The 18,451-nt window shown below is 40.9% G+C and overlaps 1 protein-coding gene across 5 annotated transcripts in view; it reads left to right on the top strand.

Annotated features, from left to right (window-relative positions):
• Positions 1–18,451, top strand: part of EYA2 (EYA transcriptional coactivator and phosphatase 2) — a 101,273-nt gene that overhangs the window by 27,229 nt on the left and 55,593 nt on the right. For 4 of the 5 annotated variants that reach the window (XM_026862140.1, XM_026862142.1, XM_026862141.1 and 1 more), the window contains 2 exons: positions 14,111–14,229; positions 16,118–16,153. In XM_026862140.1, coding sequence (XP_026717941.1) covers positions 14,121–14,229; positions 16,118–16,153 — 145 coding nt within the window. In that variant the 5' untranslated portion in view covers positions 14,111–14,120. Of the gene's footprint in view, positions 1–14,110; positions 14,230–16,117; positions 16,154–18,451 lie in introns of those variants that run through there. The other variant, XM_026862139.1, reaches the window with a different exon arrangement.

Below are 18,451 nucleotides of genomic sequence, written 5' to 3'. Positions count from 1 at the left end.
TAAGAGTCAGAAGAGAAGGAAAAAGATGGCTTTAATTATATCGGTGAGCAAGAGGAGGGAAGGGTAACTTCTTGAAGTTTAGCTGAGTGATAGCCTCTCTTCCAAGACCACCCTCTGCTCTTTTCAAACAAAGAGAAAGGACTGTGACTAAATGAATGTTAGAAGTTTACAAATTTGATTTATTTAACCACACTATTTACTAAATCCAGATTGGTAACCCAATTTACTTCAAAACAGGGAAGGTATATCAGAGTACAGTTGGATTTCATAATCTAGGAACAAATCAGCTTTACATTCAGGCCACGCAGTTGTAAAGCAGCTTCAGGGTTAACTGGTAATGAACGAGCACCTGCATTTGTAGTACTCTTCATAGCAATTGCGTTAGTGCTGTACAACCTTTGCCTACAGCATTTGTGAGGAGTTTGTTAAGCAGGATCAAAAGGAGGAAAGCAGCTCTTTTTACATTATTAGGCTTAACTAGTTTGACTCAACATGTTTGAAGATGATCCAGCCAGAAATTCATTGTAGATCACAGAATGGTCTAAACTTTGTGAATCTGGTATTTCTAGAAAACTTCGCAGTAATAGAGCAGTTTTATTCACAAGTCCCATAGGCTTATCACCTTCATTCCTGTTTTATCAATAAGGTCAGCAAGGCAGGAGGCTTGAAGGGTGGCTTTCCCTAGTGCGTGCACACAGACCTCTGGACTTTGGTATTAAATATTGTCCAATTTTGCAGAAGCAGGACAAGAGACTCATTCCCACCCGTAACTGTTAAGCCTCAGGGCAAATTCATCACCCTGACAGGCAAACTGCCCTCGGACCAGATAGCAGGACTTGCATCCCATTGCTGCCACAGACGTGCTCCATCAGCAATTACATAGGAACCACAAGTTCTGATTTAGTGAGGCTTTAATTAAAACCGTAGCAAGGAAAATCCAAAATGAAAATAAAATCCCTCCCCCCTGCCCTGAAAATTCTAACCCAAACATCTATCAGGTGAAGAGAAGCAATTAGGGAAGCCAACTGGGGGCGGGGGGGCAGTTAGAGTTTTTGTTCTACCTCATGGACTACCACAAAAAAAATTTTTTTCTTAAATACGAGCATCTGAGAGATGATTGGGATGCTCTTAAATTCCAGACTATGAGACCAAACCAAAGCAGTACAGGCTTTTCAGACACATTATTAAATTATATTATGCTTCCAGTTTCTTGAGAAAGTGTCTTCAGTTTTAGAGAGACCACAAACTTTATCACATTTGCTTCTGGTATGTAGGGCATGAGTTGTATTTAGGAAAATAAGGGCATCATTTGTGTTTTCCCTCATCAAGATACTTCTTAAGTAGGTGAAACAGTGTACTGAAGATGTAAAACATGAGGCATTCATTGCATCTGAATCCTTGAGGATGATCTTCCTTGGTTTATTCCTGCAGACAGATGAGATAATCTTCCCTTACTGGGGGTGGGAGGACAGAAGAGAGTTTCAGTCAAATAGAGATGCTTTCAACCTTCTACATGTACAAGAGACTTTCCTCTCTGCTGTCTTCTCTGGTCAGAGAAAGTCTGACTTGTGGGATTTAACCAAGGAGAGGGTACGTCATTCTCACTCCAGCCTCACCTGTACTGTTATGCTAGACTTTTCCTTCACATCCAAGGTCCTTTTACTAACTTACATTTCATAGTTCTTTTCCCATAGCTTTTTTTGAATTATTATTCCCTAAATGCTATTCCTTTACAGGCTGAGAATGGAGGTGCTGACACAGACCTGTTATAAAGGGGCAGCCTTACCTTTCTCACTGGGTTGTTGGAGCAATTGCAGGACTCTGACAGGTTTTAGAAGTAAATCAAAAGGGTGAAGAAATTCTCATAGTCAGGGAATGGAGAGCTTTTGGACCAAAAATGAGTGAGAGAACATGCCCTGAAGGACAGCTCTCGTGCCTCACCTCCTTCTTGGCTGTCTCCTGTGCAGGATGGTCATTATTCATCGGCATGGATATTGATACTGCAGTGGTGTAACAGATTTCACTTAAAGATTTCAGAGCACTTTCCAGCCCCTAAAAAGAGCTTAATTGGCAGTTTATACTATATTTCCCAGTTTTAGACAGGCCTTAATGTAGTCCTGCAAAATTTGTCCAATCTTTTAGTGACAGAGCTTGGGAGCAAAACAAGAAATGCAATTCTTAGTTCTCCTTCAACAACTACATATAGTTCTCCCTATCTGGTGTCAGACTCAGCCTTGTGACAACATGCACCTTTTTACTGCCCCACGTTGCTGTTTGTAGGGACAGCTGCCAGCCCTTGAGCATCTAAGGCCCTAGTGCACATGGGCAGCTAAGGCTGCCCAGGAGGTCCTCTAAGAGAGCCTGGATTATTCAGTCCATCTTGTTTTCCCTGGATCACTCGCATGATGTAGCTGCAAAGGTAAATGTGACTGGTGAAGATATCCAGGCCAGAAGAAACTGTGGGTCAGTGCATGCTTGGCTCATACCAGTATTAGCACAGGTCCATGTCTCCTGTCTGTCCATAAAATGATGCTTTTGTGGAACAGTGTTTAGCAGTATCTTGCCTGTGGACAATGTAGATACTGATGTGCTCAAGACACCCAAGTATGCTGTTGGTGCAGTAGTGGTAACAGTGCTGAGTCTGACACAGTCCAGTCATAGGGGATAAAACAAAGTGCTTTCCACATTGGAAGAACCGAGTAGGAGCTGCTTTGTGTTACTCCAAGATGAACTGCAGACCTAGGAAAATTATATATCTGTGATTTTTGTTATTGTTTATTTAGTACAGCAGTACCTGGAGGTTCCACTGAGAGTAGGACACCATTGTACTGGCTGATGCTTCACATTCACAGAAGAGGAACACTTGTCCTGCAGTCTCTGAAAGTAAGGCACACAAAGATCAGAATGCACAGTGGTTCACAAAGGCTCTGCCTAGGGATCAGCTCAGTTGCCAGAGGGCAGAGTGGGGAGAAAACACTAGGCTTTCTGAGTCTCAGACCAGGGCTTGATCATATGTTTCTCTGCTGCACAACTAATTTGTTTTCACTGTGTCATCTGTGAGAACTGTTCTGGTGTGAGCGCCACCCTTTTCCACACACAATTACCTGTGGGTTTTAAGAGCATTATCGCTGAAAAATTGTGGGCAAGTATTTTTTAGTACATTCTGTGGAAACTTCATGAATGATGCATTGCTACCCTTTGAATCAGGAATTCTTCTTTAGGATCTGGCTGGTATAAATGTTTATGGGTAACCATGCACATTTAAATCCACAACAACGTGAAGCCATCCATCTGTGGAGAAAGACAGCTGCCGGTGCTCCCTGCAGCCAGCACTATTCTCCCCAAGGTAAAGCCGTCCGGCACTAAACTTCCTGGAAAATGTTTCCCTTTGGCACTTGTTCCAGCTAATGGCCAACTTTCACTGCGTGAAACCGACTTCATTTCTCTTGGTGTTAAGACACTATCCAGCTCTTCTCTTCCTTCCCTTGACTGCTGAGTAGCAGAAGGAAAAATGAAGTTGCTACTAATGTTCAGCTCAAACCAAAACAGAGTGAAAGGCTCCTGAGTGGGACATATGGCTCAAAATGGGTTGTGTGTGTGGTGAGAGTATTAATGTTGCCCCGTAACTCAAGGATGTATTCAGCCAGCAGTCGTAGCTGCTGTAGCAGCTCTCTGTTGCTTCAGGCCTGTCTGGCAATGGCTTTTCTGTGCTGTTTGCGTGGTGCTTTCCCTCCTGAGCCCTCTGCAACTTGTGATGACTTCTTTGTCTTGTCCTATTGCATGAATATAGTTTTACAGAAGTTATTACCTTCTACATTAAACACAGTTTTACACAAATTATTACCTAAAAATAGGTTCTTCAATGTCATGCTGTAACTTGACCACTGGTGTCTAGGCGGGTGTACCCAAGGCTCCGCAGGTGGGAAAGGAAAGCTGCTCTTTCCACTTGTGATTTTTCACTGCTTTTTGAAACAGATGTTCTTGTGTGATGTTTAATGCTTTATTGTTTCTACTTTATCTGGTCTGGTAGAGTTGAAGTAGCTTCTTGCTGCTTAATTTTGCTTGTGTAATTGCTGTATGTTGCAGTGTATTAATATGAATGTTTTATAAAATAAGGCCCCAGCTCTGCAAACACACACACACCAGTGTTCGCCAGTGTTCAGAATTAATTTTCTGCTGATAAGACCAGAGTTTCATGTTCAAGCACAGATGCTACTCCTTCCTCACTGTGACATGTGTAAAACAGAAAAGTGTGTGTGGGGGAACCAAAACCAAGAAACGAAAAATCAGATTCAAACCCTACTGGCAAGAAGTGATTAAAAAAAAAATAGTAAACAGCATAAAAGTACTAGCCTCAGTCCCATGGTGGGAAACATGGAGGTGAGCAACTAATACAGACACAGTCATGGGGGAACACGCTCAGAGGAGGATTGTGGGCAATGGAAACAATCTTTCACATCTTTCTGTCTAAGAGGGTAGCTTCATGGCTGGAAAAGTTTGACATTTTAAGAAACAAGTATGATAATTTCAGTATTTCTCCCACTTACTGACCAGCATTGTTGAGAACATTCAGATACATTCTTACAGATTTGGCAGAAATTACTATTCTGGTTGTGACCTATTTGGGTTTACCTTTTGTTTTGCTCCCCCCTGTGAATTAGCTATGTGCCTGCTAAAGACCCTGCAAAATACATATTTATCCCAGTGAAAAGGTATGTTAGAACATAAGAGTTTTTCCTCATTCCATGTCAGAATTCTGCTGCTTTTAGTGCAGTTAAATCTATGGTTTTTCTGCAGTTGTGTTTAGATACTTCCTGCAGTAGCAGCAGGCAGAGTAACAGCTTTCATCTGTTCTTGTGTGGAGGAGCACACTGCTCCCCACTCCCACCCTGTCTGTCGTCCCATGCCACAAACCCCACAGCTCTGCTGATTCTGAGTGCTGCAGAATTTTTGGAAGGAGGTTTTTTTTTTGTTGTTCTCTTTAGGTTTTTTTCTCTGTGGAGATGATAGTTGTTCAAGAACTGTAGATGACTTCGTTTCTCAGAGCTCTTTTTCCTGGAAATTTCAAAGCTAGGTGAAATCAGTGACTTGATATAAAAGTAACTAGGCTACAAGACAAAACACATTCTTTGCACACTCCTGTAACAACGCAGATGATTTCAGCATGACTAAGTTATCAGATGTTATTTTCTCATTTGAAATCTCATTGTTTTTCTTAAATCGTATTTTTGTGATTTACATTTAATTATTATCCCTTGTGATTCTGAAGAGAAGGGATAAAAAGCAGAGTTCTTTCAAGTGGAAAGAGGTGCCTCAGTAGTGACAAATAAGTCTTATGACCCAGACCTTACAGTACCTGCTTTGTGAAGCTCCATCCTGGAGGCAGTTGTTTTGTGTTACAGGCCACAATTCTGCAGCTGGAGCTGCCAGTGTGGTTTTCTGCAATTGTATGCAGTCCTGGTGGGTTTGGGGGCTCTGAATAGGAAGAAGTGTAATGGAATTAAAAAGCTTGTGAATGTCAGAGAAATATGAAAACTGAAAGTTATTACATATGTACATTTATGTGTGTGTATATGTATGCATACACATACAATTTTATCTTTCCAGTGACTGTAGGCTATAAGCTCGTAGTGTTTCTTTACCGAATTACTCTGTTTTGTGTGGTCCTTGCTTGTCCACAGTAAGACAGCTGTGTAATTTTATTCTTTGGCAAATAAGATCTTTTGCAAATGTTGCTCCATTCAGCAAACAGGTTCAATAGACAAAAAAAAAAAGGCATTCTGAAAAATTCAGCTTTCTCATTTTGACTTACTCTAAGTGAAATGCTAGTGTTGAAATTAATTTTAAAACCCCCAGTGACTCAAAGCAATTATATATTTCCTGGTTAGGCTGCCATATTGAAAGTCTGTGGCACAAACCCCATCATTAGCTCGCTTCAAATTTTCAAGCTACCTTTTAGACTGTGTCTTCATAACAAACAGTGAAGGTAGTGCGGCTTGTTTGTTTTTATGTGCACTGAATCCCCTTTACCTTGGGCTGCTCAAGCAGAAAATGCTGATGCTTCCCTTGGCCTATCTTCCTTCAATCTCTTCCCGAGTTAATTGCAGGAAGTGCAGGGGGGATCCCAGCCCAGCCCAGCCCACCTCTTTCTTCTTGATTTCGCCTCTGCAACCTGGGGGTTGGGGAAGGAGCACCTGGAGAAGGCAGAAGTGAAGCCTTGATAGGAGTAGGAAGAACATTTATTTATATGAAGACAGCCTGCTTTTTTTTAAATCAACAGGTCTGAGACAAGAAATAAACAGCGTGTTAAAAAGAAAAAAAAAAATTGAAAACCAGTCTAGAATAGCAGGTGATGAAACCTGGTGAAGCGAGCCAATGCATCTGGAAACTCAGGACTTCAGGGAAACAAGGCATGCAATTATTTTTGCCAGTCCCAAGCACTCAAAAGTCTTAAGACAGGAAAAAAAAAAAAAAAAAAAAAGGTGAAGTTGGCTCAGAAAATTCATGAGACAGGGTTTTTCATCTGTTTTGTACCATCTGGTCTATGGGTTAGAGCAAGACAGAAAACTTCCAGTGAAAGTAAAATTTTGATCAAAAAGACTGTGTCATTTAAAAACAAAACAAAAAAAAACATGTGGGGAAGGATTTTAAAGCTGTTGGAATACTTTGGGTATTTTTAAACAATAGGGGTTTCAGAAGTGTGACAGAAATGGTCTATTTTGTTATTTTCTCAGTTATTTTTCAGAAAATTGTTTAGAATTAACACATTTTAAAAAGAAAAAGGAATTTGAAAATCCTAATGTAAACTCAAACCAATTATTTTCTCATGTGGAATGAATCATTTTAGATGTACACAGAATTAATATGGAAAAGGAAGGATTTTTTTTTTCTTTGTGAAAAGTTTTCTATTTGACTACTGAATTAACAAACCTATATGTGATCCAGGTCTTATTTGGATGCTTGTGCTCGTGTCAAGTTTTGTGGTTGTTGGTTTTGTGTTGGGTTTTTTTGTTTAAACTGAGGCACTATGCGTGTATCTGTTTTACTTTGTTAGAATTGAAGGGGTTTTTAACATAACCTTATGGCCAGCTATTCTAGTGCTGGATTAAACAAAAAATGAACATTTCGGAAGACTGACAGATGTAAAAACTGGATGACAGTATGTACACGATGGGAGTGATGAGGGGATGTGAAAAGCACAGCTCATGACTGCTGTCATCTGGCCAGGGAGGGCTCGGGGGCCCCTGCACACTCTGCGTGCAGCCTCTGCCCGGCTTTCTTGGGTCTCCACAAAGGTGCTGCTCAAATGGGGCTTTTTCCACAGCTTTCAGAAAGTGAGTGGCATCCTGCCCCAGTTGAAATGAAGATTTTTCTTGCTGTAGGCTCCAGTATAGCCAGTACACCCCCCAGCTCCTTCTTTGTCTCACCAATTTTTTTTTTCTCATCTCTCATACTTGACTCAATCTGATCAGCAGTTGCAAGAAAGCCTATCTCTGTGCCTGTCATATGGAGCAGCCTCCCTACCAGCTCAATTTCTGATTTCAGTCTAATGTGCTTTGTCCCTTGCCTACCACATAACTTTTCTCTTGTTCTTCTTGGTTTAATACTTGCCTGAGATGATGTGCACTGGAGAACAATGCAACTGTATACCACCACCCCCAGATGCTGTGCTACAAGCTGCACTACTATGAGTCCTCTTACTTTTGTGTCTGGAACACGCTGGGCAATGATAAATCCAGACATGTACTGCTGCTTTTATTGTCCGATTATGTCAGGGAAAGGCAGCTTTCAGGAATATAAACAGCTTGAGGCACGCTGCCCTGCAGGTCACCTTGAAAGGATATCTTGTAGTCAGGGCTGTACTGTCAGTCTTGTACATGAGCATTTATGCCAGCTCAGGTTTAACTTTATGCCTGTTCAGGCCTTTCCTGCATACATCTATCAGATGTACTTGTGGATGAGCTAAGATTCATTATAAAAGAGAAAAAAGTGTTGTGGTTTTCACCTGCTGAAGCATTTTTGAGTTCTTGAAATGGAAGGAACAAAGGATCTATTATAGATGGAGAGAAAATGCCCTTACAGTGCAAGGAGGAATGTACTGACAGAGGAAATGAAATTACTTTCCTCTGCTTTTGAAATGTGTGGATAGAAGTAGCCAAAATCTTCAGTATGGGAGATTCCCTATTATTATACCACCTGGAAGGTGGCTGCAAGATAATAGTATTTTTCCTGCTTATGAATGATTCCTTTATTTGTGCAGGAGCAGAGTAAAGTGGGGAGCATAATTTTGCAACCAGTTAGTCCTGGTTGCAAAATGTATGGCTAAGCTGCCCTGCTTCCCAAGGAGTTAAAATAGTAGAGGTCTTAATTCCCGGTGAAAATAAATGAGACATAGTAAGTGCTTTTGAAAATTCTACCCATGTGGAAAAAAAAAATATTACAAATCTTATATCTCCTAGGAATGAAGGAAAGACAAACTTTTTAGGACTGGAGGTTTTGTTTGTTTTCTCTGAATGAGAAACTGAGATATCTTCAATTTTTTTTGTAGTTACCTTTTAGTGATTCACTTCTGAAACAAAGTGGGGAATCAGACTCTTCTATGACTGTAGCACTGGAGTCATAAAGTTGCAGATTTCTACTTAGTAATCTGCACCATTTTTTGGAGAGAATAAAGGTGAAAGCAGTTGATCAAGTAATTAAAGCCAGCTAAAATAATGGAAGCAAGACAGAAATGTTACTCTTGCAATTAGCTCCAGTCTCTGTCTCTACTCCTCCCCTTCCCAGCAAAGCTGAAAGCAGAGGACTTGGCTTGTACCACTCCTGCCTAGGGCTCTGTTGGCATATGCAGATGTTTAGGAAGATCTAGTGGTTTAAGCTTGTATTTGGCCTCTAGCCAGGTATCAGTAAAAATTCTTGAGAAGATCATTGCATGGGGTTGTTTGTTACAGGGAGAGTAATTTCTAGATTTTTCTCTCCCCTCATGGTCAAACTTTCTTTGCAATTTCTTACTCCCTTGAAGTATCTTGTCTTTCCCATTGTAGGATCTGGCAGGTTTTTCCCAAGGGCAGGAGTCCTGTCTTGCGTTTCTGACCTACTTCATTCTGCAGGGCTCATAACTCATCAGTTCTTCCACTGATGGCAAATGCAGAGCTCATTCTCTTTATATTTTCCAAAGCCATGCCAGCTTTTTTCCCCCCATACTGTCTTTTACTCCTGGCATGTGTGTCCTTTCTGAACTGTACCATCAACGTCCTTTTTGCTCAAATACCCTCCTACAGACTGCTGTCATTATGGGGCAAATGCTGTGCTCTTCCTTGCACACATTGCCTCTGAACTCTCCTCATCCCTTGGCCATTGAGTTTATCCTGGTCTACTTACTACCCAGGTGTCTTATTTACTGAAAATGCCCTGGAAGTGCTCTTTTGAATATCTGTTCAATTTCATGTACTTGTACATATTGCAGCCAAAATACTATCTCTTCATCCCAGAAATGGAGTAGAGGTGACTGAAATATGCAGACTCCCAGGAACAAGTCCACTGCCTCCACAGTGAGGGTGGAAATGCCCATGGTCTGAGATGATGCCTTTAGTGTGTTGTGGGGAGGATGTTAAAAGCAATTTAGAGCAGTCTGAGAGATGCTTTAAATTATGCCTGAGCAGCAGAGGTCCCAGCTTTGGAAGGAGTCTCCTTCATCTCTTGCTGATGCCTTCTGGCCTTTCAGCTGTGCTGAGCAGAGTTGTGGTGTGGTTGCATCTGCCCACAATGCCATCGTGGTTTCCTGTTTCATCCTTTCAAAATATTATCCATCGAGTTATAATCAGTATCCAGAGCACCTCGCTGACTCAGTCTGCATGCTGGTTCTTGCTTTGGCATTGCACTTACCCTCATCTTCGAGTACTTTGCTGGGGAGAGGTAGGGGATCACTCAGTAGTTTGATCTTCAGCACACGTTTGAGTATTTTGAGTTGGGGTCTGGAATGACCGCCTTCAAAAGATCATTGTAAAAGGAAATGTGATTTGTAGGTTACCCCAACGCCTCAATCAAAAATTTGAAATGTTAAAATGTTTAATTTGGCATTCTTAGCTTCAGAATGACTGAAAAAGACTTATATTTTTCTTTTTTCCTTCCTAAACATTAGTAAAGAGAAAAGTTTCTGTTCCTGGCAGAGATTTTGTGGGCCAACTTTCAGGGCAAAATATTGGTTTTTGAGTAGGGGATTCTAATGGAAAAGCTGAGCACCAAATTCACACAAGGTTCTTCTTAATTATAGAAGCCAAAAGCTCTTCCAGATGTCTGTCAGCCCAACATGCTAGATGCTGCCATCACTGGTTTTAATAAAAGCTCATATTCAACAAACTTTATTACTGATTTACTGTACAGTACTTAAGCCAGAAAATGTTTTTGCTCTAAAAAGCAAGCAAACAAAGACCTGATATTTTCATCAGTTGCACTCCAGCATGTAATTTACTGTGCTAAATACCATACTGGTTCCATTATTTTACTGAAGATTTTCTGTAGGTTGCCATCGTTAAAACTGGCATTTCAGAAACTCGTGTGAAGAAATACATGAGAAATGTGCATGAACAAATTGGTAAATGGTGCGTGCAAAACAGGCAAAGCCACTAACAACGCAAACACATACATGACATGCACAACCAGACAGGCATTTCTGTGAAAAGTTACCTGTTTGTACATGCAACTAATACATACTCTAAAGAAAAATGGAAGCTGAAAAAAAACCCAGGAAAATGTTATAGAAGAAATACAGGGAAGTGTGATCTGACTTTGTGGATACAAAAGTGAACAGAACAAAACCAGTAGAAAAATCATCAGTCAGAGAGTAGCTAATGAAATCTCTGAACAATGATGTAATTAAAGTACATTAATCATTATAAAAGATCATTTCCCTTTAAACATCTGCTCCTGTTCACTTGGCAGCAGTCTGGGCAGTGTCATGAGTGATGGGCTTTTGAATTATGCTGAAGGGCATGTGTTATCTGAGAAACAATGTAGAACATCCCCAGCTTGACAGGATCTGGGACAGCAGCGTTTTTCCTCACTTCAGGTATAGCGTTAAGGAAATAAGGGGGGGAAAAAAATCGTGCACTGCTTACAGTGGAAAGGAAAACCTGGTATAAAATGGAACCCTGCCTTCTCAGCCATGCAAACAAAATTTAATTGGATGCCGATGGATTCGAATAAAGTAATTCTGCTGGGAAAAGAGCCTCTGCCCAGCCTGCTGCTTCTAAGAGAGCCTTAGGAGCCATAGTTGCTTGTAGGAGAGATCTTGTTCCTCCCCACTGAGAAGTAACACCACAAAAATCTTCCTGACCCTTTTTTCTGTGGCAGCCTGGCTGTGCCAGCTAAAGAAAGAGATTAGCTATTTCAGGAGAAAAACCTCTTTTTCCTCCAGCATAAGCAAAGTGTGCAGAGGGCCATGACCATCCCTTACTGCCTGACAGTCTGTGGCTCCAAGGCATCTGCCTGCCTCCTGGTGCCTGAGACTGCCTGTGGAGCGGGACACGTGTGCTTCAGTACAGCCTCTGCAGGTACCAGGTTGGGAGCATAGATTCTTCCAGTGCTGTTAGGACTGAGCAGTTTCTCATGGACTGTGTTTTGTTCAGGACAAGGTCAGGAGTCCTGGATTGCCAGTTTGGCTCTGCCATTAGACTCAGGCACTTACAGTGGAATTTTTACAGCTAGGGACTATTTTTTTGTATCTTTGTACAAGTCTGACTCCTTGTTGCATTTCCATGCAGTTGGTAGCATGGACACAATTGGTGGCTCCTGTGCAGCAGCATTTTTACTTCTGTCTTGCTGTGCTTCAGTGTCTTGTGTCTAAGGCAGGGAAAGGGAGGCAGTTGTGGTTGTCTTATGGGGGCACATTTGAAGGTGGAGCCCTTTGAGGCCCACTAGCAACAAAGATCTTCCAGCTGCGAAGCAACACTGATTTTTTATGCTAGTCTTGTTTTCTTAGTAAATCTGTAACACAGAGCAGTTAGGGAAAATGGATCTCACAAGTGCTGGATTCAGAGTACTGTATTTCTACCCCATTGGTCATTCACTGCTGACTTAAGGTCTCTTTCATGGCACATAATCAGGAAGCCTTTATCAACCTCTGGACTTGAGTCTGTGTTGGTGGTGAAAGTGTATATACCTACGTGGATTTCCAAGGGGTGCAGACAAGAGGAGTCCAGATCCCATTTGCAAATTCATGGAAGATGGATGTTTTTTCTGCCTGGGCAGAGTGCCTTCCCAGCTATTAGGTGGAGAAAGTGAAAATGAACTGTCTTTGGTCTTTGCTGTTCCATTACAGGTAAAATACTTCATCTGGTTTGTGCCTCTTCATAACAATACCCTCCACAGGGATTTTCAGGCTTTGAAATCACTCCAAGTGATTGGAGTGGTTCAGATAAAAAGTATGTGGTTTATTGTTCTCTCTTTCTCAAAGCTGGTAAAGTCATACAGTGGTATTTAAACAGAAAATCAAAACGAACCTCTTCATTTCTCCCAGAAGTGCGTAGATTAGTATTGCAGAAGCCCAGTGTCAAGATTTCAAGTTTATGTGCTGTTGACTTTAACCTCATGATGTTTTAGGTGTGCTACTGGCCTGTTGCTGCCGTGCCATCAGGCTGGCACCTCTCTGGACTATAAAGACTGAGAGCAGGGCTGTGCCACCTGCCTTTGCAGGCAGCGTGTTCAGTGCTGAGAGGAAAGGGGAGCCCGTGCAGGCTCCAGCCAGGTGCCTTACCCCCATATGCCCTCTCTCCCATCTGCTCTTGCCTGGGCCCTGCTTTGTCCAAGAGCAAAGTTACGCTTTTCTGTAATAGCTCCAATTCCCCATTAGTGTTAGGGGACCGAAATAGGGATGTACTCTGTATGACTGCAGAAAGTGAGGAAGGGCATAGCAACTTTGAGTCCTCCTCTTTTTGTCATTTGTTATGGACTTGAACTGAAAGCTGCAAAATACATTGATGTTATCTTAGAAAATTCAAATAGGTCTCTGTGGCATTGTGTGTATTAAAAAAAAAAAAAAGGTACAGTTAATTGGCAAATTTAGCTTCAGATTTTCTTTGGCCAGTGGGTTCTTCACAGATCCAGCTGCAGGCATTGGTTGCAGAGGAATCGGGCAGAACATTATGGGGGTAAAAGTGTCCAAGAAACCTGCCTTTCATAAAAGCCATTGTTCAGATGTCTGATGTAACACACAGTTTCCGTACTGTACTTGCCCCATTGTCTTTACTCAAACTTGCAAATATGCCTATATAGGTATGCATATCTCTGCGCTTAATGCCATTTTGTAACCATTCAAAACATCCAACAATTCCAAGAGAAGCAAGCAGCTCTGTTTCAAGCGTCTTTGGAGCCCACTTCTGAAAAGGTGTATAGCTGGAGTTAGAGATATTGAAAATGGTGGTATTTAGATGAATAGACTTACTCATGTTGTCTGCCTCTTCATAGGGTCTGAAATAATGATTTAGTCATTCTCTTTTCTGAACTGTGTAACGCAGAGTTTGTAAGCTGTCGTCATAGTGTAGGTCATGTGCACGCACATCAAATACATTTTTCTTTGGAGACTCAAGTCCTATATATTATATGAATTTTTGGTTAAATCAGATGGGGTTATTTATGTGAAAGGAACTGTCCTTCTATCACTGCCACCTAATGGTCAGGACACTGTAGTTAGGTGCGTGGTTTAGGTATCACCAGTACTAACCTTGTTATCTTGTAAGACTAGATAATGCTGTTAACTGCCCTCAACATTTTCAGCTCTTCATAGTCTGTTCTGGAGCCTCACTGGACACTAGGTTTATTCTCGCTCCGACAGCATAGGAGAGATCAGGAAATAGAGTTTTTCTATGGCAAAATCCAGGAAGAAAGGGAAAGCATTAATCAGATGGGTGTAATCTCCAAGGAAGCAAACACTGCATTTTAATTCAGCATTTCCCTTTGATGAAAACTTTAGTGAATGTTATTATGTGGAATTTATATGAAGCCTGGGTTTAGGTAATCAGCTTTAATATTTATACTCTTAGGGAAAAAAAATTGAATCATTAGTAAGCATGCATAATTAATGAATAAATTATATTTTTCCTTTGTTTTCCTTCAGGTATAAGGAAATGCTAGATCTAGTGATATCACCCAGCCTGACTGTAAATAGAGAGTGCCCTGACAGACTGAAGCTTAACCTTTCTAACATTTATGCCACGGCTCCAGATGACATAGAAGGTAGGCAGCCTCTTTTGCTTACTGTTTGCTGGCTTTACCATAATGTGTGTGTATATATATATATATGTACTTAACCAAAGGGAACTGGCCACATGCAAGGCCTCTACTTCTGACAGTTCTACAGTATAGTGAGCAATTTTTGAGTATTTTTCTGTAGATGCTCCAGTTGTGGCTGAATCCTTTAGTTCAGCAATGTTTTGAATGCAAATGGAATTGGAGCGTTTTATTTGTAGATATATATCTCTGTATAATAGGTGCATACATATGCACACATGCACATGTATGTTTGCTCCACTGGAATAATTGCAGGTATAAACCATATTTCACATAGAGTCGGTAGCTTTTGTTTGGATCATACTAGAGCCCCGGTGGAGGTGTGAATGTGAGCCCTGCATTTCAGAGGCTCTGCTGCTGCTGTTGTGGTGGGGTGCGTGGGGGCTCCCAGGCCCAACAATGTATCATGCAGCCAAAAAACATTTTGCCAAGGCAGCTCGTAGCCCCAGTTGGCATTGCCCTGAGATCCTTACTATCATCTCCAGTTAGCCCTGCTGGCCTCTGATCTGAAGTTTTACATTTGGCAGGTACCAAGGACAAATTCTTTCAGTGGTTGAGGCTCTGATGGAAATTTATCTGCTCTTCTCCTCCTCATTCCTCCCCCCCCCCATCATACTGTTCGAGTGAAGGAAACAGAAGAATGTCAAATCTGCTAAAAAAATTATTGGCAAGTGATGCAGCTGAACTAGTTCTTGCTAGTACAATCCCAGCTATTGTTTGCTGCGGTCAGGATCTGTCAGCCTTCCTGTTAGAGGGGAGTTAGGAAAAGGCACTGGCTATTATGTTAGTAGTATGTTTAACCCTTCATTTATAGGCTTTTAGAAACCAAGGAGATGTTTTGCTTGCATGTTTGCTAAGACATTAGAAATTGCATGATTAAGTCACATACATCGTGACTGCCTATTTTCAAAAGCAGTTGAAGGGATAACAATCTAAAGGAAACATCCTTTTAAATTTACATGTTTGCAGAAAAGATTAGAGTTAGAAATTATTTTTAAATACATCATTTTGTAAACTTCTTGGTGCAGGAACTATTTGTTATTATGCGATATAAATAAGAGCCGACATACCGGTTGCACTGTAGGACACCGGTTTGCTAGTGACAGCTCATGTTGATGCATTTCTTATAGAAATACTATGGTTATTTGTCTACAGAATGATCCCCTGTGCTACTAAGATTATGCTCTTTCCCTTGAAAATACTTCTTGTTAATTTGAAGAACAGGAGCATACCTGTGTGTTTGTCAAGTCTCAGATTGCCAGAGCTTTTAATGCAGTAAATGCACACAAATGTACGCTCTGTATTACACATATAGTTTTAATTTTAGCAAGTCTAGTTGCATCACTTATGTAGATGTTCACATAGATATGTGGCCTGCTGTTTTCACGGGTACTTTTCATGAGATGTGCGATTATATCAATATAATTTTCAAGTGCACGTTTTGCCTGTAGTCCTGCACTTCTGGGTAGAAACACATGTAGGTTTATCTTGCCTTTTTTTGGCAATGACAGTAACATATTGCATATTCGCATGCAGTAAATTCCCACTTGGCATTCTTGGCAAACGCATTCACTCTGTACTTACCTCTTTCAAAAGTAAAAAATTGGAAGATGTGGCATTTTTCAAATAGAAATTAAGCTTATGCTCAAACTAACTGAACTGTTCTGCTGTTTTTCAAATGTAAAAGGCATTACAAATTAAATGAATGAAAACTTAAAAGTGTATTTCTTCAATGCAATTCTTTTCAGTAATGAGGAAGAGTGTGACAGAGATGGTATAGTTTTCTGTTTTGTAATCTAAAAATCTAATCTAATTTTCTAAACTTTTATTTCAGGTAAGTCAAAGCAAATTTTTCAGACTGAGTTTGAAGGTGAGTCAGGTAAACCCAGCTTTGGATTTTAAAACAATCTTATTTTCTATATCTGTGTGTGTAAATGAATAGGTACATTTGTATACCACTGTCCTTTATCCATTTTTTTTTTTTTCCAACTAAACATCTCTGTTGCTTGGGAAATAGGTTACTGTTAACCACATTTTATAGGTAGAGGAACTAAGGCAGGGTTGCTGGTGTGATGGGTCTTTCAGAGTTGTAAGTGTGTGAAGGAGTCCTTACAGTTTTGTTTCTGTCAGTGACTAGAGTGATTCTGTTAGCGATCAGGGCTGTATAGGTTTCACGTTCCTCCCCTGCACACCCTCCTCCTGCCTGATCTGTCCTTTGCAAACGGATCAGTGCACAGAGCAGTTAGTGTCTGCAGCGGACCCTGGAAGAGAATGCAAATAGCATAGCTGTGATATTTGCCCTTCTACAGTGTTTTTGGGGTGTACCCAGCCAGAGAGAGAACTCTGGCAGAACTGGGGTACAACTTAGGAGAGGAGACATCAGGAAGGGCACGAGTCTTGCGTTTGTTGTTGGAAGAGGTTCAGTGAGAGGGACATGGCACAGAAAAACACGTTGTAGGAAGAAGAGCAGGTGATGAAATACATTTGATCACAGTGTATTTGGGTGAGTTTGTTCTGTTTCCTCTTCATATCCAGGGAGGAGAGGAAGGGGGTGGAACAGGCATCCAGCTGGTGTTCAGAAAGCACATAGACTTGTGGACAGATGACGCCTGGGGTCTGTTGCAGCACAGACAGATGTACTCAAGCTGGGTTTTGATGATGATGATGAAGATAATCATCATCATCATCATCATCATCATCATCATTGTCAATGCAGTTGTGGCCAGCTCACTCTGAAACCTGTTCCCCCCAGTCATCAGTGCCTCTGTTCCCAGAGCCACCTTCCCTAAAGCAGCAATGCTGCAGTGACTCTGCTCTGATACTGCACATGAAATAGTTGGGAGACTCTTAAAGCTAAGTACGGGGCAAGAAGGTGGTCGCAGTTAGCTTGCAGGTACTTGCTGGGTCACAGGTTGCTGGGGAAAGAGCTGAAAGGATTGGGTGCATTACCAAAAAAATGCTCTTGCCTCTCAGATTCAGAAGAGTTCAGTAGGCACCTAAGCACAGACACCTTTATTTCCATATTTTTTATCTATTCTAACCTAATGTATAGTTCTTATTAAATGACTGTGATTATCTTGGAGGAGACAGAAAGGACTACATGGAATTCTTTTCTTTTTTTTTTTATCTCTGAAGATTTCCAAGTTTTTCAAAGAGACCCTTTTTGAAGAAAGTGTGTGGTTTAGATGTTTTAATCTTTTAATCAAATGTTATTGTTTCCTAGGATATTCAGAATTTCATTATTATTATTATATACAGTAAATTAACATTCTAAAAAAGGAATAGTATCTAGTAATCAATATTTTTAGTTAGAACTCATGAACAAAGATAAATATGCATTTTAAAATAATTTAATTTAAAAAGGTATCTGATTAAATGGCTGTGTTTTTAAAAATAGTTTGGTGTAATCCCCATGTTATGATGTAAAATGATAAAGCTATGTAAAATGTTGTGAAAAAAGGTTGTATAGGAAAGAACAATTTCAAAAGAGTTAAATCAGGAAGAACATACATTTCATATGTGAACATGTCAGATATTTTTGGTCACTCTCTCCATGCTTATGGCATAATAAGTTACTCAAACCCATGGGACTATCTGCACGTATTTGGACTTTATATGTACTTGCATATTTCATTAAATAAGATGTGGTTTAAATATTTAATTCACCAACTTACAAATGGCTGAATGAAGTGGTGCCGTTTTGGACAACTTTGTACTGAAGATAATCCATCTACAGCATTGTGGGTATGTCCCTGTTGACACATGGGACAGTACTGCAGATGTTTCCTGCCTGGCGGTAGCAATGTGCAGGCACTGGGGGCACTGCAGGAATCTCCCTTTCCACCCAGCATGTGCACCTGCAGTTGAGAGATCATCTTCTGCATGAGACTGTGTGATATTTCCTATCCCGTGTACCAAATTATACTACAGATGCCAGCAGCCAATGTTGAGGGTGGTGGTGCTGCCATCCGCAGACAACATGATGCTTGATGTTCTCCCTGCATGGAGAAGCTGGGTGCAATTAGTCTGGTGGTTCATTGATGCAGCCAGCAGGTAGAGAGGCTCAATCTGTTGTGCTTAAAGTCCTTACTGGTGATTGTGAGGGTGTTTTGGCATTTATAGTGCTGTAATAACATCTAACCGCTCCAGACAGGAACTTAGATTCAAA

Source organism: Athene cunicularia (genome assembly GCF_003259725.1).
Source record: "Athene cunicularia isolate RWA chromosome 20 unlocalized genomic scaffold, athCun1 chr20_part1, whole genome shotgun sequence".
Lineage (NCBI taxonomy): Eukaryota > Metazoa > Chordata > Aves > Strigiformes > Strigidae > Athene > Athene cunicularia.
Note: the sequence above shows the minus strand (reverse complement) of the source record. Positions and strands in the feature narration are given on the sequence as shown.